Below are 25,059 nucleotides of genomic sequence, written 5' to 3'. Positions count from 1 at the left end.
TTCCTGACTGCTGTTCCCTCCTTTATGGAGAAGGGGCATTGGTCTTAGGACACGCCCTTTCTCCGGATGGAGGGAACAGCAGTCCGCCCCACCCGGTCTGGTCCTGGCGTTCGGGGGGGGGATTTATACTTCTTTTGTTTTCACAGTTCGACATGTCAGTCTGCATCGATGCATTCATCAAAAAGCTGGGAAGCAACAGGAAGAGGTGTGTCTTAACAGTTTTGCAGACTCAGTCCTAGCAGCTAACAGACGGGGTTAACCCATTCCTGGCTACTGTTCCCACCGTTATGGGAAGGGGCATTGGTCTTACCTTATACACTCCTTCTCAGGGCAGTGGGAACAGCAGTCAGCCCCACCTGGATTAGCACCCAGTCCTGGGGTCCAGGAGGGATATATTTTTTTGTTCACAGCTCAACACGTCAGTCTGCATCGACACCTTCCTCAAAAGCTGGGAAGCAACGGGAAGAGGCGTGGTTTAACAACTTGCAGACTCAGTCCTATCAGCTGACAGACGGAGTTAACCCATTCCTGGCTGCTGTTCCCACCGCCCTGAGAAGGAGCGTATCAGGTAAGACCAACGTCCAATTTAGCAACTGAAACATCCTTTTTCATTACACAGAAAATTTATGAGACCATCAATGTTTGAGATGAGAATTACAATAATATGTAAATTTTTAGTTACCTTTTTAATGTTTTTCTTCAGCAACACATTCAAGCAAAGATTGCTTTTTTAAAAATTGGAAATTGTGGATTTATTAAAGGGGGGGAGAAATACCTTTCTCTTTAAATTGGGTTCCATTTGGTTAACCTAGAATACTGCATCCAGTTTTGGTCACCACACTATAAAAATAATGTTGAGACTAGAAAAAGTGCAGAGAAGAGCAACCAGGATGATTAAGGGACTGGAGATTAAAACATATGAAGAACGGTTATAGGAACTGATCTTGACTAGTCTAGTGAAGAGAAGAACCAGGGGAGACATGATAGCAGGGTTCCAATATTTGAGGGGCTGCCACAGAAAGGAGGGGCTCAAGCTATTTTCCAAAGCACCTGAAGGGCAGACAAGGAATAATGGATGGAAACTGATCAAGGAGAGATTCACCTAGAAATAAGGAGAAATTTTCTAACAGTGAGAACAATCAACCAATGGAACAGCTTGCCTTCAGAAGTTGTGGGAGCTTGATCACTTTCAAGAAGAGATTGGACTGCCATTTATCAGAAATGGTGTAGGGTCTCCTGCTTGGGCAGGGGGTTGGACAAGATGACCTACAAGGTCCCTTCCAACTCTGTTAATCTAAAGTATTGTAAGTAGCAAATATTAAAATACCAAATTAAAAATGTGTAGATCTTTGTTCTTTCTTTAATTATATATTTCTTTGTAAGTGGATGTTTTTCATATAAATAATTATAATTACACTTTAGCAATAAGATAGCAGTGTTATCACAATAGTGGTATAAATAGGTTGCCAGTAATTTGTTTCCAAAAATCAGAACCAAAATCCTGGCTCATTCCAGCATCTCTGCTGGCAAATATGTACTATTGCCATAGGCAACATTTTAAAAGAGCATTGTTTTTACATTTTGAGTCAATTGACCTGACTCTGTTATCTTTCCTGAACAATAGTAATTTGAAACATGTTCCTAAATAATTCTTTTGAACTATAATATAAATAGAAGTTGCTAGTGTATTATAACTACATTTGAGAAGGAGTTGACTTTCGAGTTTTAGTTTATGGGTATAGTTTACAACTATAGTTTATAGTTATAGTTTACTTATTTAAAACTTTAATCGGTTTTTTATTTTATGCATTCGGTCAAGGCTGTGCAATATATAATCTAATAAAATGAAATATTTCAGTGTCAGAGATCTAAGTTTTATCTGTGGAATAGAAACTAAAAGCCTTGTAAATTTTTTATTAACGTAGACAAATAGCCTGGATAAACAGAAGAATATTCATTTATTTATATTCTTTTTTATTTTATACAATTCTACTTCCCTATCACAACAACTGTGCGTGTTGAGTTGGGCTGAGACCGAGTGACTGGCCCACACAGTTGGCTTCTGTACCTAACAGAAGGTTAGAAGTCACTGTCTGTCATTTCTACTCCAGTATATGAACCACATCATCAAATTGGCTTTGTTAGTATATTTGTGTGTGAATTATAGTACGGTGGATTTATTTTGATTTACATTGCCAAGGATTTATGGCCTCTAGAAACTTAAACGGTTGTGTCTACATAGTCACCAGATGTCAAGCTTGGCCTAAAAAAAGGTTGTTCCCTTTGTAGCTCCTGTAGTTTACAGCGTCCTGTTTATCAAACATCCTGTTTCCCACTAAATTAAGCTGTTGAAATAAAGAGCTCAGGGGAAAACAGTTGATTTGAACTTTATGCCAAATTTCAATGTATTTTAAGTGAGGTGGAGGTGGAATCAGTTTCTTGTGTTATTTACTTTGCACCTGGTTCCCTTTTACAGACCTCTAGGAATTAGCCAAAAAAATAGTGTATTCCACCTTTATTTTCTATAAAACAATATTTCAAATTAGGTTTGATATTAAAAGGAAAAATAGCTTGTAACGTTTGAGACCCTGATCCCATTGTGCCACCATAAAGTCAGCATGGTGTAGCACATTGTTTTAGTTGTTTCTCTTCGTGTAACATGAAAGCAATTACTGTAGAATGCTGTTTAAGAGTTACTAGAAAAAGCACTTCCTATATAAAGAAATAGATCTCATGCCTTATTACTTTATTCTATGCATTTTCATTTCTGTAATGGTTCAATACACGGACTGATAGGGATTCCTTGAGGTAATTAAAGAGCAATTAAAGAAGTGGAGGCATATAAATTTTCTAAATAAAAAGATGAACACAGAAAGTTAAATATGTTTGTCTTTCAGTCTGCAGTCTTCACTCCATAGTTGGAAGTAAGCAGTAACTCTTTTCTAAATATGGTGAGGATTAGACTGAGTAATATAAAATTGAGAAATCTTACTGTCACAATAAGATTGGGAGGAGACACTCAGAATAAGAAGCTAATGTGCCTGAGTGGTCATAAAACTATTCCATGTAGATAAGTATGTTCTGAATCTTCATTGAGAGGACTAATAGAAATTCTCCAGGACATCCTGTCAAAATGATGTCACGTGCTTCTGTTATAATTGCTTATTTTCATCATGCTGGAGCAGAGAATACTACCTGCAAATTTAGCAAACACATAGTATATTATTCATTCTTAATTTGAGGATGAATTCTCTTGACTATGTATTTTAAATAATCAGTGATAGAGACTCCCTGCAGAGTCCCTAATATTATAGGGTCATTTGGGAGAATTGCTATCTTCCATACTGTTCCTTAGAATACCATTTGAGATGTAAAGGGTGAAGATTCATTTAATTGTTCTTGAGAAAGAATTAGTCACAACAGCCCTTGTTATTACTGCAGTTGTGAACTCATCTGAACAGTAGTAAATTTATAACCGTTTGGAATTAATTAAGCTACTTACCTCTCAGTATTCCATGATGTTTGTCAGCCTTTTGAGAAAGGCCACATCAGGAAATAGACATCCCAAAGATTATAGGAATGCTATTATTGTTGTAGGGTATAGTAACAGAACTTTAAAAGACTGCTGGTGTTCTTCTTTGCCCTTATACCAAATAGATAGGGTTACTTTGCGTTTCTCTCACACACCTTCCTTCTTTCCAAAATCAAGGTGCCTTTTATTTTCTCTTAATAGCTCTTCCATACCTTTGTCAGGATTACCTCTGCATTCCACTATACCATTTTCATTGAAGGTTTCTCTTTTTTCTCTTGGTTGAACGTTGAGTGGATGCAAAGAAAAAGAGGCACAAAACCTTCGGTAATGCTTCTGTGTGTCCCAGTATACTTTTATGGACAATTCAGTCCCTTCAAAATTCCAGAGGAGAGGGGCAGCAATTGAAAAGTGCTCTGTGGCTTCTGACTCGACCTACTAATTCTACCCTATGGACAGGTGCTCTTAGGACAGGACTGTCAAACTCCCAGCCCGCTGACCATGCCCACTCCCTGTTTAGCAAAGAGGGAAAGATGCAGATGGATCCTAAGTAACGGAAGGAGTTTGTCTTTACTAGATCTTCACCACTGATCTGAATGATGGAGGTATTTGAGCTGGTCTCCAGATGCTCAGTCTTCTTGATATTGTGGTGCAACTAATTTGGCTATGACAGTTATTCCATGTCTGGACACCATGCTGCAGTTCTTCCCTCATGGTAGCTGCGAATAGGAGACTGTTGAAGTAGAGCAAATCCCAGGAAACATTGTAATGCAGATCTTGCATGATAATATCCATGATGAGAATGAACAGCCTTGATGCTGAGTCTTGATGCACACCAACTTTCATAGGAAAGCTGTCAGAAAGACCAGTAGTGCATCTCATCATGCTACTGGTATTAATGTAGAGCATCTGGGCTCATTTTATGAGTAGCTTGGTCATACCGTGGTAACACAGTGCATATCAAATCAGCTGATGCAGAATACATTCAAAAGTTGAGGTTTTTTAGGTTGAGGGTTGTCCAGGTATACTAGATTAGTTCTTTTCTCTATGCTTCTCCATGGGAAGGTGAGCCACAAAAATGGCTGGCACTCAAGACTTTGACATAACCTCACTGATCAATTCTGATTTCAGTGATATTGTGGAGGTACTGATTAAGGACCCACTTTAAAAATTTCATTGTGTGTGACAGGACAGTATGTGTGGATTGGTGAATAGTTAGAGCAGTCTGCAGGTTGCCTTTATTCTTGAAGAGAGAAGTATAATATTCATTCCCCAATCAAGCAGGCACACAATAGCATTGAAATTTCTCAGCCAATCAACTGCTATGCCGCAAAGTTGTTTCAATTTCCTGGTGTCTACTGATGGATTGTCTGGGTCAGGTACTTTCATATTCTTCATACTCCTGACAGCTTTGATGATCTCTTCAGGTGAAATGCATAGGGCTGGGCCGGCATTAGCCAAGTCATCAGGAATTGGTGGGTGTGGAAATTTGATATTAAAGATTTTGTCAAAGTGCTGCTGCTAGCATTTCAGAATTTTAAGCTTCAGTTGTCATCCTTAACACACAGTAGTACTCCGTGTCTTTTATTGCCTTGACACACATTTTTTGCAAGTCAGTAGAGGTTTTTCTTGCCTTCCTTTGTGTCCAGCTGATGGTATAAGTCCTAGCTTGTGGCCTTAGGGGCAGCTTTCTTTGCTGCTCTTTCTTTATCCACTTATTGGCAGTTTTTGTTGGTCTTCTGCATGTGCCAGTTCTTGTAGGCCATATTATTTTTTCCCTTACTTTATTCATCTTCCTTTGAGTTGATTACTAATAATTTAACTTCAATATGTGTGTCTTTTCCATGGCAGCCCCCTGAAGTTCAGCAGACCTCTATCCTTCTAGACTTCCATAAGGCTTTGAAAATCTGGCTCCCTCCCCACACCCCCTAAGCTCTGGGAGGGGACTAGAAATTATTTGGTGTCACGTTTTTATTGGTTTTAATGTTTTAATCAGTTTGGTTTTATAGTTTTAATATGATTTTATATGTCTTTTAATTTTAGATTTTGGTGCCCCCTAGAGTTGGGTTAATATGATAGATAGATAGATAGATAGATAGATAGATAGATAGATAGATAGATAGATAGACAGACAGACAGACAGACAGACAGACAGACAGACAGACAGACAGACAGACAGACAGACAGACAGACAGACAGACTGACTGACTGACTGACTGACTGACTGACTGACTGACTGACTGACTGACTATGCTGGTATTAGGATTGTAGCTGTAATATACCTCATATTACAGGTTTATCAAAAACCCTATCCCTGGGTTTTTTTTTAAACTACTGCAAATTTCTTTCATGTACTATAAAACTATAAAATGTCTGTATTTTTAGCATAGGAAATTGGTTTGCTTAGTTCCAAATCTGAGGTAACATTGCACTGTATGGTCAGAAGCAGACCTTTTCTAGAAAACTTGCTTTTAAACAGATGTACAAAATATGAAAATAATTATGGAATTACAGTCCATTTGGTTATTTACTTACGAGCTTATATCCAAAAGAGCTATAACTTTATCATTCCATGAAACTCAATCAGTAAATTACTGTCCTCTCATCTTACTTGGTTTATTATGTGGAAAATGCTTCCAGAAGTCATGTTTTTAACAAAACCAACTCACAAATCATCTCACAAAACTTGTAACATTATGTGGCTTTTTTATGGTAATAATTAGAAATTATATTGTTATTTTTATGTTACCGAAAACGTTCTAAAGAAGGAGCATTGTGGTGAATAAGTGTTTGAAGTGCAAAGTGCCTGATCAACCACAAATCTAATTGGGAGACCCGAAAGCCATCTATTCACATTCTTTTTGCGTGTGGAAGACTGAAAGAATATTAAAATTTCAGTATCATTTATCAGCATAGTCTCTTTCCATGCATCAGAAATCTTTAAATCATCACAGCATGCAATCATTGTTGGACTAAGTATGAAATAAACATATTTCAGTTGCCATAAATCTACCCTACATCACAGAGTCATGAATATTAATTTCATTATCAAGTTCCAAGCCTTTAGGAAATTGGCCTCATGACCCTTCCTTCCTTCCTTCCTTCCTTCCTTCCTCCCTCCCTCCCTCCCTCCCTCCCTCCCTCCCTATGAGATATGATGGCCTTTAAAAAGAATACTTTTATGTTTTATTAGTGTAGAGTCTAATTATTCTACCATATTCTTACGCAGCTGACAATTCCAAGTTTATGACTGTTCTGAATTATTGTGGCTGTATATTCTGAGCATGCTTTATGGTGATTTGTAATTACATGGTTGCTGAAATTTTTGTTTTGTTTTGTACTATGTTTTGATAAAGTTACAGAGATGATGATGATGAAGATGATGATGATGAAGAAGATGATGATTTGCCTTTTCTTCTTTTCAAATGAACTTTCAAGCAACCTGTTAAGCAATCCTTCTCATAAAAAGGCTTTTTGTTTCTTTGTATATTATCTATGAGACTTACTTGACATTTGATGCTTCAAGCAATTGAGCTTCCGTATATCTTCCACATTTTTCCTGTAAAAAATTCTCCAGGAGCTTTGACATCTACACAACACATGAAGCAGTTTAGTAATCCTTATAATTAAGGACATCAAATAATTTGATTTGATCTGATTTCAATATGTATCACAGTGCACTATTTTGATCATTGCTACTGATTTATCCGCCATTTAGATTTAAGTGAGTGCTTCAGGCTTCTAGACATTTTGGGGGATGAGAGTTTTATTTTTAAAATAATACTTTTTAAAAACAATACTTGTGCTTGTACTGTTTAAAAGCAATACTTGGACTGAGATAATCTTAATTATCTCAGAGAGCCACGGTGGTGCAGTGATTAGAATGCAGTACTGCAGGCTACTTCTGCTGACTGCTTGCAATTTGGCAGATCGAATCTCACCAGGCTCAAGGTTGACTCAGCCTTCCATCCTTCCGAGGTGGGTAAAATGAGGATCCAGATTGCTGGGGGCAACAGGCTGACTCTGTAAACCTCTTAGAGAGAGCTGTAAAAGCACTGTGAAGCGGTATATAAGTCTAAGTGCTATTGCTATTGCTATTAATGGTGTAGCTAGCTGACAACAATTGGCGTCTCTTCAATTTTCTATATACACACACATAGGACACATATACAGAGAGAGAGAGTGTGTGTGTGTGTGTGTTGTGGCCCGTCAGCAGCCTGTGCAGCTAGTACTGATTCCGACAGCGAGGAGGCTGGTGTGCTGCGCCAGCAGCCTGTGCAGCTGGCACTCGAGTCAGACAATGAGGCTGGAGAAGATGTGTTGCCAGAGGCGGGGATTCAGCCAGGGCCTTCAGAACCTCCAGAAGCTCCCATAAGTGAAGAGGAAGAAGAGGAGGAGCCTTTTCTCGATGCAGGGGCGCGCAGAGCTGCCAAAAGGCAGGAGTGACTCCTCAGGAGGAGGTCTCGAGAGTAAGGCTTAGGGCTAATTGGCCACTCCAGGGAACAATTTTGTTCACTCTTCTTCGCGTCTGGATCTTAGTTCTCTTATCAGTTTCCTGCAAATTGCTTCTGGGCTTTCTGCCAACCATAGTTAAGATTACGATTATTTATTCTTTGGATTCTTGTAGGCTGTTAAGAAAATTAATTAACAGCCTTTTTTTGAAAAAGACTGATTTAATTTAGTAAACTAAGGTTTGTACAGACTTTGTGTGTGCTGCGTTCTTTGGGGTCTGTAGCTGGGACAGAACAGAGAGAGGTACACAGACACCATTGTATAAGTAAGTCCACTCTGACTGTTTTCAGTTTCCAGATACTAATTCAGTTCCTGATGTTTGCAGTTCCATTACCCGTCCCATGTGGGAAAGGACCAAAAGTGGCCATTGATAGGAAGGCTACAGCTAATGCTTCTCTTTATTGGAGGCTATAACTACTTGCAAAGCAGTGGGAACACCAGAAGGCAGCTTTAAACTCAGGAAAGGTGTGGTTGATTCCAAGGGTCCTGTGCTAGAATTTTGTAGATGTAGACTGCCCAGTTTCCAGGTTCTATGTTTTCTTAATAGCTATTTGAGTTAAGACAGGATTATAAACATTTCTTAGCTATATTTTATTTCTTATGTTTGTTATGTTCTGTATGAGTGCTGGCTTTACCATCTGTGACAGAACATGGGTTGGCTACCCAAATTAAATAAAGAGATGCTTAGAGGACTTATTCTTTAAATTTGAGTCCCTTGTTGAGATAGGCAGCTAAAGAAATCAAAGAATAAAAATAAATTTATAAATATAATAAATGAATAAGTTTATCTTTAAAATGTTTCCTTGTTAGTGCTAAGATGAATGAGAATTCTTAGGTTCAGAATACTTTAATCTCTGGGATCTTTCAGGTTAAGAATAGAAAGAAATCAGATAAGGTCTAATATTCAGCCTTTATCCTTTGGGGACAGGTTGGTAAGGTAGACTCTTTAATGTGTACAAATAACAGTCTAATACTTTATACCTGAAACTCATTTAAATTACAAGTGTGGATGTTTCAAGCAACCTTTCTTTGTTTAGTCATAGAACTACTCTAATCAATGTAAGCTTTTGGTATATTTGGTTTAGATGTGTCTGGTTTGTAATGATGCATTGCATCTTTTCTCCCAGACTAGAAAACATGGAATATATATGAATTCATAACTAGGGACCTTTTTAGCATGCGGTAGGCCTTTTTTTTTTTTTTTTGATATGTGAAGGACACATCACAGCATTTTCTATCATTTAGTGCAATAAGATATTATGGTTACTTGCACAGTCAGCCAAATGTTTAGATTGCATCTGGTATTTTTGTCCTCCTATCAAGTCCTTCTCAGATAGGCAGAATGTTGTTATTTAATCATATTAAAGGTGTCGGCTTAGGATGTATATTGTTCTGCTGCTTTTTGCAATTGACTGATGGTGACTTTGTCAAAGCCTGTGGTATTCCAGATGTTTTGGTGATGCTCCAGGTATTTTGAAATTATTATTATCTGTCCAAAACAGCTGAAGTTACAGGTGCCAGTTTTTTAGCTAGTGTTGGCCTTCATGTGCATCGAGTTATTCCCAAGAGCCTAGGATGTTGTCAGTGTAGTATATGTACAGATCCAAACAATGTGGCTTTTTATAATTGATAGATCGATAGATTTTGTCAATGCACAGATTTTCTAAATGCTGTCCAAGATTTTTTGGTATGACATCCAGTGTACCAATAACCATTGGGGCCACAACAGTCAATTTATGCCATAATCTTTCAATTTTGATTTTCAGATCTTGATGCATTGTGATCTCTAATTCTTTTAAAGTAAGCTTTATCAGTCTTGTAATTTGGAAATCCCACAATATTTTAACTGGCTCATTTCAAATTACTTTTTCAACTACATGTTCTCATCAGTTTTTCATTACTGGTATATGATAATTTTTACAGATGTTCCAGTGAATAGTTTTAGTGATTGCATTATGTCATATTATTATGGTTTGTCAAATAGTCTGCTAGAAGGTTAGATGGAATTTGGCTTTTTTGTCCACCCATCAAGTCCTTCCCAAAGGACCTGGGAGAGGTAGATATAGTTTAATGGTATTGTCGCAGAATCTAAGCTGTTCTGAGTAAAGCTGCCTTTGCAATTCAATGCCAGTGGTGCTCCAGTGAGATTGTACCCATGGAAGGTGCCGATTACTAGCTTTGCTTTCTTTTGCCACATTTGTTACTTTGTGATCCCCCCCCCTTTCTTTCTCTTCTATTTTGCTGTCTCCAAGTACTGCCACATTCACTATCCACACTTTTTTGTCTTTCTTATCCACAATTCTTAAGTCGGGGGTATTATGTAGCAAGGGCCTGTCTGTTTAAATTCTAAAGTCCCACAGCACTTTAGCTTCTTCATTCTCCATTGTGGGTGGAGACAGCAGCCAGGCATGGGTTACACTCGTCTATTCAGATTGATGGACTGAGTCTGTCATAGTTGTCAAGTCCCTCCCTTGTTGCTAGGGGTTCCCAGCTTTTGACTCAGTCCATCAGACTGGACTGATGTGTGGGACTGTTGCTCTGGCTTTATTGCCATATTTTTGCATATTTCTTCTTTCTATTGATCTTGGATTCCTGGACTTTGACTTTGGACTGTATTTGACTACGAATTGTAAGTGCCACGGATACTGGTCTTGTAATACTTTGCCTTGCCACATCTCTTTTCTGTTCTTCATTTAGTCTTTCTTGTAAGCCAATTTGGTCTCTCTAGTTTAGAACTTAGTAAACCTTCATGGCATACCAGTTTCGATGCATCTTCTTCATTGTACTTCAGATATTTTTCCAATGATCTTTTTAATTCTTCAACTGTCTGCTATACTTGCAACATTCCACACCCACCTATTCTCCTTGGTAAGTATAGTCTGTCAACATTGCTGTTTGAATGAAAGGCATGATTCATTGTCATTATATTTGTGGTCTTCCTGTTCAGAGTTTTAGTTCTCCTCAAATCTAGATTACTATTCCAGCTATGTATCTAATGACTGGAATTGCCCAAGTGTTCATTGTCTTGATGGTATTTCCTCCACTGAGTGTGGACTTTAAGATCTTCCTCACTCTCTTGATGTATTACTTTCTGAACTTTTTCTTGACTTCATTATGCTTGATGTTGTCAGCTTGAAGGATGCCCAGGTATTTGTAGTAATCATCTTCATCCAGACTCCTCATATTATTTCCATACGGCATCTTCATTCCTTCAGTTTTCACTATTTTTACCCTGTTGATGATGTGGGTGACATGTTTGTCTAGTCCAAACTCCACTGTAATATCTTGGCTACATATACAGATAATGTTGAGCAACAATTCTATTTGAGATGGTGTTTTTCGATGCAGCTTCAGATCATCCATGTAAAGGAAATGGGATGTTTTTGATATTTGATAGACGTGATCTGAATTATTCATATTGTTGACAAAGTGGCAAACAACAATAGTGACAATGGGTTTCATTGAAAGATTTTTCTCTTTATATTAACTTTTCTGAAACTATCACTGTTGACCAGCAACTGTGTTTTCCATTGTGTCATTGATCTTTGCTCAAAGGTTGTACTGACTCCTGTTATTTCTATAATCTCACATGTATCATTAGTTGGACTCATTAATATTGAGCTTCATAATCCATCATGATTTTGATCAAGGCTTTCTCATAATGCTTTATAGCAAGACATATAAATCTTAAAATATGTTAGTTGCCCCTGAACGTTATGTTATGTATCATGTAATACCTATCTAAACCTTGTTTAGATATGAAAATTTCAGTAGTAGAGAAACCCATTTAAATTTATTGTGATTAGGGGAAAAAACTGGCATATAAAAAAATTATATTAAATAAAATATTGAATGACTAGAGGTTCTATATATTCACACATACTTTCTTCAATATCTTTAAAACAGGAGCAGTTCTTGTTATGAATGAAGGTCTTTGATTAATCAGATTTTCTTTGCTATACCGTTTGAATGGTGGGGGGGGGTCTTATGGAAGAATAGAAATTTCCCTACATAATTCCATGGTTTAGCAACTTGCTATAATAATTAGGGTTTAGTTAGAAAGCACACTTCAGGATTAGAATCTTAAATCCTGAGCTGCAGAAATGTGCTGTACCCAACTTTTTTTTAAAAAATTAAGTTTATTCTCTCTTCCTTATATTTATATCAAGAGTCTCTATTAATTGGTTTTCATTTATTTTTTACTCTTAGAATGAGTCAATTGTCAAATCTGTTGGGCTATTTTTCATATTTGTGTTAGCAAAGAAATAGAAAATAACTAGAAACTGTTCACAATTAGTTGAGATATCTTCTTTTGTGTGAAACTTTTTTTAAAAAAAATTGGACAGATGGTAGCAGTGAAACATACTAAAATCACTACACTTTTAAGTGGATGAATGTTTATTACTACCGTATAACTTTGTTTTTTGTTTTTTTTAGGAAAATGGTGTAGCAAATGGAACCATCTATAAACGACCATTTATTGAATCCTTTGAACAACCACCCATGTATGTTTCTGTGCTTACATTTCTTGGTTTTGTATTTGCAACATTGTTTGGCTACTTGCGAGATTTCTTAAGAGACTATGGAATACAAGCAAAGATTGGCACTATCGAACGGGAAGAGCAAATGGTACGTAAGATTTGAACCTGTATGAACAACCCCAAATTATTTCTCAAGAAGCAGAGCAGAATGGAAAACACAAAAGATTGAAACAAGCAGACAAATAAAGGCATTAGGCCTATTGCTTCTCCTGTGGATGACTTGGACAAAATGGATAGTAAAATATGTGAATATGGAGTATTTCCTGACAGCAGTTGTTGCCCCAAGTTCTAAAAAGAAAAAGCACAGTATCTGTTAGAAATTTAGGATTAACACTCCTGAGGGCAGGACAAGAAGCAATGTTTGGAAACTAATCAAGGAGAAAAGCAACTTAGAACTAAGGAGAAATTTCCTGACAGTTAGAACAATTAATCAGTGGAACAACTTGCCTCCAGAAGTTGTGAATGCTCCAACACTGGAAGTTTTTAAGATGTTGGATAACCATTTGTCTGAAGTGGTGTAGGGTTTCCTGCCTAAGCAGGGGGTTGGACTAGAAGACTTCCAAGATCCCTTCCAACTCTGTTATTCTATTCTACTCATCAGCCCAAACCTCTATGTCAGTGTTCCGAAAGCTGATCTGAATTTTTTTTTTTAATTTGATTTATATGCCGCCCTTCTCCGAAGACTCAGGGCGGCTTACAATGTGCTCAGCAATAGCCTTCATCCTTTTGTATATTTATACAAAGTCAGCTTATTGCCCCCACAACTGGGTCCTCAATTTACCTACCTTAGAAAGGATGAAAGGCTGAGTCAACCTTGAGCCTTGGCGAGATTCGAACCCTGCAGTAATTGCAGGCAGCTGGTCTTAATAACCAGCTTAATAACAGGGTGCCTTAAACCCCTGTACTACCAATAGCTCTTAAATGCAATTAATAGGGAGGCAGAAATTTGCCGGGTTTTCATGATTCTCTTAGGTAATGTAGCTGCTAAACTACAGATTAACAAAATATGATTATTTTCTCATTACAGTTTTGGAGTGTTATGCACAAAGACAAGTTGTATGAATTCCTTTAAAACACATACACTCCCCTGTCTTATTTATTTACCTCCTCCTATGTGGCTGGGAGGGAGCAGCATGGTAGCCTAGAGGGGAAGACACTCTCCTCCCACTCGGAAGGTTGAAAATTCAATCCTAGGTAGCAGTAGAAGATGTTTCTCTCCTAGGGTGCAAAGAAAAAACATCCGCTGCAAACTCCGCATAGGTGTCAGGAAGGGCATCTGGCCAGTAAATGCTTAGTCCCATCCAGTCACCCTGACTCTATCCTGAACAGGGACTACAGAGTCATAAAAAGAAAGTTTTATGTGGCTAGCTGGAAAGGGAGAAAATTATTTGCTTCCATATCTCACTGGGAATTATAATGAACAAAGAGCTTTTCTGCAATCCAACTGCACACTACTCAATCTGTGAGGCTGCCCAGAATAGGCAGCCCAGTAGGACTTATGCCCAGTTTGAAGGTGGCACATTTTATACTACAGAGAATCCTTTCCAGATTCTCAGAATCCACAAGTTCAAATATATCTCAGGTAAGCCTCACAAAATATAACTCTGATTGCCTCATTAGGTTCCGTTCAAGCATCATCCGCTATTGAGCAAATATGATGGATAGTCATAGATTTTTAGTTTGCTAATGATTTAGTTACACATCCAGATTAACATAAATCGTGACCAACTACATATATTTTCTTTTACTTACAGAACTCACAGGCCATTCCAATCTACCAATACTGAGTGGCATATAACTCCCCAATAGGTAGTTTGTGTTATGACCGTACAATTGGTTTAAAAACTGCATAATGTTTCTAGGGAAACAGGAAAAGCAAGATAAAGTATTAACGGTAATAATATGGATGTGATCTCATAATCCAACAGGCAATTACAACAATCCAACCTCCCTGGATGTTTTTACCTGTTTCCTCAAAAGCCAGAAAAGAATGAACTGACTGTACCTCAAAAGCAATGTTGCTCCAAAGGAGAGAGCAGTGACAGAAAAGCAATGTTTACATGGGCCCTAGAGGTGACATTTGCTACTTGTGAAGATGTATAGCAAGACAGTTAACACCTTGAATTGCACTCAGGAGCTAACTGCAACCAATAATACAGAGAATAGGGAATGGGACAACTTGCCACAGCCAACTCGCTACGGCCAACTCACCATGGGATAACACGCCTCGGGACAATTTAACAATTCTATTTAATTATTTAAAATAAATAAAAATTATTTAATTTTTGCCATTCACATTCATTTGCCCCTCCTTTTGCATCCTTTCTTTAATAATTCTATTCAACCATTTCTTTGATATTAGTGTAACTCTTGTCCCACAGTAAGTTCTCCATTGGTGAGATGGCCATGGTGAGTTGTCCTGCAGTGAATTGGCAGTGGCAAGTTGGCCATGGTGAATTGTCATAGACCTCAGAGATTGTATGAGTGCCTCAAGACGTATCTGTCACTACCTAAGACATTACATTCTGGATCCTCTTGGCTTCTGAAAGCTCTCCAGGCAGCACCATGTAAAACTTGCAGTAGTCCAATTAACCGAGGCATGAGCAACAACAAGTAATGCTATTTCAGGAAAGGTTGCAATTGGTATACAGATTCAAGATGTGCAATATTCCCTTGCAATGTTCCTTGCTCCTGAAGCAGGAGCTATAGATCCAAGATAATTCCTAAATTGTGAATCAGCAACTATGCTCAAAGTTTACAAGGGACTCTTGCTAAAATTGTCAGACTTTTGAAACCAAAGCCACTCTATTTTGTGGAGATTGAGTCTCAGCCTATTCCTTCCGGTCCTAGGTCTCCTTAACAATGAGCACAAAAAATACATGGTATATATTTATATGGTTTTTGTTTCTTATAGGAAATGTACCTTCCCTAAATATGATCTGCTTTTCTGGCACCATAAACAGACAGGATTGGAAGTATGTAATAAAGAAACATTCAATCTGACATTCGAAGTTCAGGCATCAGGGGCGGGTTTCAAAACCCTGCTGAGGGTGAAACTGCCCTCTGCAAAGTGGTGCAACGGACCAGACAGCGAATAGATACGTTGCTTAGCAAAACACACAGATACTCACAGACTCTGAACGTTTAAAGAAAAATAAACTGTCTTTACTTGTAGTAAAAAAAACCAAACTTGGCTTCTCAAAACAAAGATAACACTTCTTCAAATAATCACGGTTCAACACAAAAACATAGTTTGCTTACAATTCCAGTTCTCTTCAGTAACACAGACACAGTTCCTTTCAGCAGTTCAACCTTCTAATAGCAGGAGCAGAAGTGAATGAACTTCCTGCCTTCTTTTATGTCTGCTTAGCACAGCCAATTAGTCATCTTGTAGCAGTTAAAGTTACAGAACATAGTTTTCTATATATTACCTACCCAAGCGTAGGATAAGCATCCAACAAACCCGTCGCTACCAGTTCGCTCGTGGGCATGCACATGCAACGCTTCTGCGCATGTGTAGAAGCGTCCGGGCAGAGCCTCCCGCCGCCGCCACTACCAGTTCGCCCAATCCGGGGCGAACCAGTAGCAACCCACCACTGTCAGGGATGGATATTATATTTGTATATGATAATTGCAGGAAAATAAGAGTATCTTCTGTGCAATCAGAAATGCACATATATTAATTAGATTCCCGGTCTTCAAATCACCTTTCTCTGAAAAAAAATAGTTATTCCATTGATATAAACAATTTCTTCTTTCACTATTTCTTAACAAACGGATAGAAGTTTGATAGAGGTAAACATTTTGTAAAGTTGTAAAGTGCTTTTCAGCCTTTCCTCATTTGCTGGACATATGCATATATATATGTTACCAGCAATGTCTGAAAGCTGGCATTGTGTAGAATGCATAGGAAATCTATAGAATATGTGATTTTTTTTAATTTATTTTTTTAGGCAAAGGATGAACAACTGTCTTATTTTAATGTGCTATGTACGTTCTCTAGACATTGTATATAATACTAGGCATTAGGTAGAATGACAAGAACTATTTAAGTCAAATGAATTAAGTTAAACAGAGCCTGAGATTGCTCAATTTTATAGCTAAGTGGGAGTTTGAATTCAGGATTTTCAGATCTAATTATGACAGTATAAGGATTGAAAGACACATAAGGATATCATGTCCTACGTGTTTATGTTGCCTTGTATTATATTAATTTTCCCAAAAGATGAAAATGTAAGAATTGAACTAAGGTTGGCTATAAGGGACCTGCAACACATAACAGTTATCTAATTTGAAAAGTTACTTAATTTCAATAAAAAGTAAGCAAATACTAACATGGCAGCTTTTTTTCTTTCTTAAAAAAAAACATTTAGGATTTTGTCCCACTTTATCAAGATTTTGAACACTTTTTTACAAGAAACTTCTATATGAGAATAAGAGATAATTGGAATCGCCCTATCTGCAGTGCTCCTGGAGCAAAATTTGACCTGTTGGAACGTGTTTCAGATGACAACAACTGGACATTTAGGTGGGTCAGTCTACAAAGTGCTTTTAATTAATATTAAATATTAAATAAATTAAATAATTATTTAAATTATAATATTATATATATATATATATATATATATATGCATATTCTTTCTAGCCAGGTTTTACCTATATATATATATATATTATAATTTATATTTATATAAATATATATATAATATATAATTAATATATAATAATATATATTTATAAAATATAATAAATATAATATAAAATAAAAAAATTAAATAAATATTAAATAAAACTATGTTTATTCTTTAGCAGCAAAACATTATATTTATAGGCCTGATTTTTTATCAATTTCAAAGTTAGAACGTATACTTGTTATACTCTTGGCCAAAAATTAGTGCTGTTGTTGCCTTCTTCCTGATGAGTGATTTTCCATTTACTTGAAATGGACGTACTATGAAAAGCCATGTGTTCTTTTTTTTTTTCTTCTTCTTCTGATGGTGAGTACAATACACCCACTCCTTGTTTTGTGACCGGGTTCCATTCCAGTGACCTGGTTGTTAAGCAAAATTGTCAGTAAGTGAACACGTGATTGATTGAAAGAGAGAGAGAGAGCTGCCACAACCAGCTGCCCTGGTTATTGCCATCTCATTCAGATAAAGTTTTCTCAGACAGCTGTGCCCGCATTACTTTCACATCAGGTATTCAAAAATTGCTTGTAAATGGGTGCATTGGTCAGAAAATGAGTTTTTATCACTGTTATATTTGCAAATAATTGCCAAACATGGTTGTCATTAAACAAGGAGTGAGTGTATATACAAAAAGAAGAGGATATGTGAATCTATGCATCACCAGAACTCTAATTCCTGAAACCTTCAACTGGGTGAAACAGTGGGCCATAGAGCAAAATGTTTCGAACCTCAAATTGGCTTAATTTATAGAATGTGTTCAAAATCTGGGACCCATGACTCCTGTGGAATTGAAATTTGGCAAATTTTATAAAACATTTTATGACATAAACTTTATCATAAAGTGGTTTATGACACAATACAGAATGTCATAAAACATTTCCTGTGGTGATATTTAACTGTGCTATATTCAGGGTAAGTTATTTTTGATACATCTCTGAATATATCTCAACTTTTCTAGTGAAGGCAGTACATTAGAAACTCTGTCATTGTTGGAGGCATTGAGGAATCTGGTAAGGAAATACCTCTGAAACAATGACCCAACAGGACCTGGACTATCTAATAATAATTTAAAGTTAGAAGTGATGATCTGAAGGATTGCTGAATGTTGTATAACCTCTATACTCATAAAAAAAGGGATATGTTCAAGTAGAGGAGGAAGGGTAGTTTTTCCAATAGCAGTAGGTGAAAGGTTACCACCATTTGGGGCACTGTGTCTTGTCTGATTTATCTCACTGTTGCCACTTAAGGTTAATTCAGCTTAAGGTTAATTACAAAGGCACTTTAAGCATCCTATAAAATACTTCTTGTGCTGACATCCGTAAAGGCATATTCGGGCACAGTCTGGGTTTATATAGAAAATTGTGATTGTCTTATACAGCTTTTTTTCCTGAAAGATAAGGTAAGATAAGCCTTTATTGTGGTCTTTGATTAACATGTTTTTGTTTGCATGTGTGTGTACATACATGTACGTGAACATACAAAATGCATAAAATACATTAAGTATAAATTTAAAAATGGCAATTAAAGGAGGGAAGGGGAAGGGAGGGGAAAATTTAGAGGTATCAAAGAAAACAGTTTTATTGGATAATATTTGTTGCTTTATAACTTTCCTGAAATAAAAAACCTCCTTCAGCCTTGGCTGAAGAAAAGATTACCTGAATTGATTTAGGAAGGAAAGAGGATTCCAGTCTCCTGGTATTAACTGAATTTTAAAATAGATTTGGTTAATTAAAAAGTATTTTAGTAATAATTAGACTTTATGTTGTTATACTTTCTTTGACTATTATAGGTTCACTGGAAGGATAATCAAGAATGTAATCAATATGGGTTCATATAATTACCTTGGCTTTGCAGAAACTGACCACAATGCTTTGAAAACAGTGAGTTCAGTGTTAAATAAATATGGCACAGGAATATGTAGCACCAGACAGGAAATTGGTAAGTTAAAATTATTATTATTATTATTAAAATCTGAGTCTAGAAATCTTATTTAGAACTATACTGTGGATTTGACTTCTTAATGAATTTTATTCATTAACGCAATTCACTTGGGTGGCTGCTCTTATACTTATTTACCTAGATACCCAACCACCCCCATAAACAACTACTTGTTGCCTAACCAGAAACTGTTAAACTATGAGTAATTATTGTTCAGCTAAAACTCGTCATGTATAGGATTGCCTGGATTATAATCTTTGAATACACTTTAAAGCTTTCAAGAATAGGAGAGTGGTTTTGCTTGTTCAGCTTTAAAATTGCATTTCAGTTAACTTCATTTAAAAGCAGCATTGGTATGAACAGCTTTTAATACCAGAAGTTAATTTCATTTTTGTTTTAATGAAGTAAAACTCTACATCAGTGGTGGGTTCCTCCCGGTTCGGCCCAGTTCTCCTGAGCTGGTAGTGGTGATGATATGACGTCACTGAACCGGTTCTGCGCCCCCCCCACCCCCTGCATTATTCTTACCTTTTATTTGGCCCCACCCCCAATCTATTGCTGCCTCCTGAGTCCCAGCTGATGACTAGAAGGAAAAAACCTGTTTAAACTCTTGCGGCGGGGCTTCAAAGGGCCGCCCTACAGCTGATCAGTGTTAAAAGAAAACAAATGAGTAGACCAGTGCCTGCAAAAATACATGAGTAGATCAGTGCCTGCAAAAATACATGAATAGATGAGTGCCTGCAAAAAATAAATGGGTAGATCAATACAGCTCTGCAAGTACTTAAAAGCCTGGTAGACCAGTACCTCTGCTAAATCCTAAATAATTGTCACATGACCATCAAGCCACGCCCACAGAACCAGTAGTAAAAAATTTTAGAACCCACCCCTGCTCTACATGGCTGTTTTCCCTGTGCTCTCTTAAATCTGACATAGTATACCATGATGCAGCACAGTGATCATGTAATGAAGTCACACATTTTTTCCAAAAGGAGAATTCTAATTCTATCTTAAGTTGTGCTCAGTTTTAATTAGGAAGGCAGCAGCAATTTTTTAGGCAGAGGCATTATTGTATGTAGAGATCCAATAATGTGTTACACCCATGATTGAAAGGATAATTTCTTTGTCATAAAATAATTCTGAACAGCTATTGTTATCAGAGTAGCGTTTTTCATCCCTCAGCAATAAGCATTTCTCTTAGAAGATCCAATTGATATCTAAATATTGTTTTGACACTGCAATCATTTCCCATATCTGAATGTTTTTGGCTTTGCGGCATGTATCTACCGTGTTTCCCCAAAAATAAGACCCTGTCTTATATTTTTTTGAGCCCTGAAATAAGCACTTGGCCTTATTTTTGGGGAGGTCTTATTATTTTGGGGCAATGGAGCAAGATGGGGTTCCTCTTGCTGTCATACCTGATTTCCAGCTCTGTCTCCCTTACCCTAACCAGAGGAGATGCTAGGACTGGCATTTAAATATTTTTGGGGGAAGGTTTATTTTCGGAGGAGGGCTTAATTTTGGGGAAACACGGTATAGTACATACACACACACATTCACTAATATATATAATTTGGATGATTAACACAGTTAATGAGTGATTACAAATTAACATAGTTTATGAGTGGTTACAAATGTATATTAATATAACCACATAGATAAATGTCCATAATTAGTATTATAATCAAAGCAACTGGCATGCCTATTGATCTGTGCAAAGGCTATATAATTAATGTAATGTCCCTCCATATGTTGAAGTTTAGCAATTGTTGTTTGGCTTTAATGTTCCCAAGTTACATAATATGCTAGACACTCAGTGTAATGATAGGCAAGCTGTTGTCCTCCAGATGTTTTGGCTTCAACATAGCCAATAGCAAAGTAATGTGGGAGTTGTAATCTCAAGCATCTGGAAAACACCAAGTAGTTTAGTTGTCTAAGAGTTAATCCAGTATGTAAAATTATAAGACCTGAACATATTACTCTAGTGAGAGATTGTGACCTCTGCCCTCTTTGGTGTTTAGCTAGTGTTAATCAAGGGTCCTTCTCAGGGATGAAATCTACTTACCTTCCTTACCAGTTCAGAAGCGCATGCGCCCCGTGCATGCGTCACAGGCACGCACAGATCTTCTGTGAATGTGCAAAACCTGCACATGCGCAGAAGGTAAAAAACACATTACTTCTTGGTTAAAATCAGGAAATAATGACATCCGGGTGGGCGGAGCTATGCTCCGCCGTCGCTACCGGATCACCAAACCACCAGCCAAGAACGCTACCCTGGTCCTTTTACCCTGATCTTATAGTGAAATATGAATTCTGATTAGTGTTAGCAATGGTTTTGCTGAATACCATGCAGAACAGATATCAGAAAAGCGAGAGTGGCTAAGCACTCAAGATTGAACATTTTTTTTATTTTGTTCACCATAAGAGAAATTCTAATGGCTCGTGAACCTTCTGGATGTTTCAGAGGTAATTTATCTTTGTGAGAAAGTTAGCTTGCGTAGCTCTTTGTTTCTCAATTTCTCAAGCTTGAGGAGAGATTCGTCATTCAGTGCAAAACCGCTATTCTGAAAATGTTTATTTTCATTCTAATTAAAGCAGTTAGAAACCACGGAGAGTTTGAAAATTATCTGAGGCATGAAAGTTCAGACAAGGGGAAGAAACAAAGTTCCTCATACTACCTTTTTGTAACTTCTGACATTACCAAAATTTTCAAATACATAGGTTGTTGCAAATTGTTTTCCTATGTCTTAGCAGTAAAAATGCCAGAGAAAATCAAAAGTTGCCTTATATTAAGGCAGACCATTAACCCATTACATTTAGTATAAACTATGCTTATAGTGATCCTTTCCTCAGACAAATGTCTTTTCCCAGCCCAACCCAAGGACTGAACCTGAGACCTTTTGCAAGCAAAGCATGTACAGGTCCTCAACTTACAACAGTTCATTTAGTGACCGTTCAAAGTTACAACAGCACTGAAAAAAGTGACTTATGACCATTTTTCACAGTTACAACATTACAGCATCCCCCAGCCTTGGTGACGCAATGGTTAGAATACATTATTGCAGGTAAATTCTGCTGACTGCTAGCAGTTCGATTCTGATTGGCTCATGGTTGAATCAGCCTTCCATCCTTCCAAGATCAGTAAAATGAGGACCCAGATTGTTGGGGGCAATATGCTGACTGTAAACCGCTTAGAGAGGGCTGTGAAGCGGTATATAATTCTAAGTGCTATTGCTATTTTTCACACCAATCACCATGGTCATGCGATTAACATTCAGATACTTGAGAATTGGTCCATATTTATGATGGTTGCAGTGTCCCAGGGTCATGTGATCATCTTTTGCGAACTACTGACAAGCAAAGTCAATGGGGAAGCCGGATTCACTTAACAACTGTGTTATTAATTTAACAGCTGCAGTGATTCACTTAACAATTCTCCAACAAGGGGAAAAAACGTCAGTCAGGATGGGTATACGTCTCGTCTAGCCCAATGACCGAGCACCTTCCAAAGTCAAAGCTCCGCCCCTTCGAGGCTGCCCCAGTTCTTCGTCTCGGTCTTCGCCTGACAGAACGTGTCCTCTCCTGACTGACGTTTTACCTCAGTTCTACTAACCTTTGATTGCTGTTCTGCCCTTCCTTAAGACTGCAAGTACTATGCTGTTATTTCTGTGTGCTGGTTACCTCGTTTAAACCGTTTTCTTTCTGCCGGCCTTAGCTGCGTGTAAAAGGCTGTTGCCTAGCAGCTTTGCCGCGCTCCAGCGGCCTCGCGCCTATGCCCCAGGGTCGCGTTTAGTGCCGGAAGGCTAGCGACTGAAGAGCGCCTCCCTTTCTCAGCGGTTTGGCGCAGGAGGCATTCTCGACGCTTGCAGCGATCGGAGAGATAAGGAGGCATACGATCGCAGCGGCAGGTTTAACCTTGCCTGGGAAGCCTTCCGCCTCAGATTCTGGCGCTTTGGAGCGATCGGGGAGATAAGGCAGCTGCGCATGCTCGCCGGCCGGGGACAGCGCTAATTAACAGCATCCAATTTTATCGGCGCAAGTTTACGGGACGAGCGGCAAATAGGACTTGGCAATAGTTTTCCCTCGGCCTGAAGATTATTGAGGAAGCAGATTCCTCCTCAGCTTCTCTTTTTTGTCGCCGCCATTTCAGGCTATTCATATTTCAAAATGGCGCCTACCAAGGATCACTCTGGCAGGCCTGCTACCTCCTCGTCTCGCAGGCGCCATCCTAGCGACCCTCTTGAGGGGTCCTCAACTTCCTTGCCTCCCCCGAGCAAGAAAGCGCGCTCTAAAAGTAATAACGCTCAATCCTCCACTTCTGGGTCTTCCCGGGAGGAACAGCGTAGGCATAAGGCCATGGAGAAGGCCTTTTTGAGAGCCCAATCACTTTCAAGCCGGGCATCTTCACACCCACCGGAGATGTCTCGCTCCCCTCGTTCCTTGAGGGACCTATCCCCGGATGTTATGGGGGATTCTCAAACTATTTCCCCTGAGGATCATCAAAATCTGTTCCAAACCCTGCCAGCTGCTGACCAGCGCCCAGCTTTATCATCTGCACCTATCAATACTGGACCGGCTTTATCCACTCCAATGGCTGACTCCTTAGAGGCCTTTATTTCCAGGGCTATTCGTCAATCTATATCTGATTGTCTTGCCCAAGGTCCTACTTCTGTTTCCTTAAGGGATCCTCCTCAATCTCTTCCTGAAGTCCAGGACGGCTCCTTACTGAATCAGGACCTAGCCTCTCCCCAAGTTGTTCTCGACCAGGCCTCTCTATCCGAAGGGGATGATTGTCAGGACTTACCCTGGTCGGACGATGAAGGTTTAGCGCCCGACCAACCGGCGTTTGTGGGACTTTTTAAACCGCACCTCTTCCGTTCATTGCTATTTAAGGCCATTGCCGTCACCCGTTTAGGCTCGCCTTCCTCGTCATCTCCACTTGCATCGACTTCGGATCCTGCGGCTGCTATGTTTACGGAACACACCAGCGAACCGGAGACCATTCCGGCTCCCAAGCTTTTTACAGATGTCCTTCAGCGACAATGGAACTTGCCTGGCGCAGGACCTAGCCCTAACGGCTTAGATAAATGGCTATATAATTCGGCTTCCCCGTTGGCGGATATTTTACAAATCCCGAAGGTTGATTCACCTATAGTAGCCTTGACCGATACTTCACATCCGGCGGGTCCTCCTGAGGATTCCCTCAGACCTGAGGATAAGCGAGCTGAGAAGACCCTTCTGAAAGGGCACCAAGCCACTGCCTGGTCCATACGGGCATCAACATCTGCATCATTCTTTAACCGAGCGGCCTTGCTCTGGCTTAAACAACTGCAAGCCAGGCTTCCTCTTTCTGACGCCCGGTCCCACCAAGATCTGAATAAAATTGCGGCTGCTTTGGAATATTCCGCGGATGCCACTTTGAATTCCACCCGTTTTTCAGCCAGAGCCTTAGGCTCCAATGTTACATCTCGCCGACTTTTGTGGCTCAGAAATTGGCAGGCTGACATACGCAGCAAATGGCAACTCGCCTCGGCGCCTTATGCCAGTGGTTCCCTATTTGGCGCTGCTTTGGAACCCTTGCTGGTTGAGACCAGGGATCGACGGAAGATTCTTCCTCCAGCCTCTCGTCGCTTGGATCACCGTTTCTCATTCCCGCGGTCTCAGCCCTTTCGATCATCTGGTTCCTCTTCCTTTCAGTCTCGGGGGCAACGATCCTTTCCGGCCAGGCCACAGCAGGATCCCCAGGTCAGACAAGGGTCCAGATTTCTCCCTCGGAAGTCCTTCCGAGGAGGTAGGGGGGGTCGTTGGTCTCGCAGAGCTAGGTGAGGAGTTTTTTCATTCTCCTATTGGAGGT

The 25,059-nt window shown here is 38.8% G+C and overlaps 1 protein-coding gene across 3 annotated transcripts in view; it reads left to right on the top strand.

Moving 5' to 3' along the window:
* Window positions 1-25,059, top strand: part of SPTLC3 (serine palmitoyltransferase long chain base subunit 3) — a 118,662-nt gene that overhangs the window by 40,222 nt on the left and 53,381 nt on the right. For all 3 annotated transcript variants that reach the window (XM_034432385.3, XM_034432384.3, XM_087882293.1), the window contains exons 2-4: window positions 12,479-12,670; window positions 16,956-17,110; window positions 19,060-19,208. In XM_034432385.3, the coding sequence (XP_034288276.2) occupies window positions 12,545-12,670; window positions 16,956-17,110; window positions 19,060-19,208 (430 nt within the window). In that variant the 5' untranslated portion in view covers window positions 12,479-12,544. The remainder of the gene's footprint in view (window positions 1-12,478; window positions 12,671-16,955; window positions 17,111-19,059; window positions 19,209-25,059) is intronic.

This window comes from Pantherophis guttatus, chromosome 1, assembly GCF_059756535.1.
Source record: "Pantherophis guttatus breed Tessera chromosome 1, ASM5975653v1, whole genome shotgun sequence".
Taxonomy (NCBI): Eukaryota; Metazoa; Chordata; class Lepidosauria; order Squamata; family Colubridae; genus Pantherophis; species Pantherophis guttatus.
Note: the sequence above shows the minus strand (reverse complement) of the source record. Positions and strands in the feature narration are given on the sequence as shown.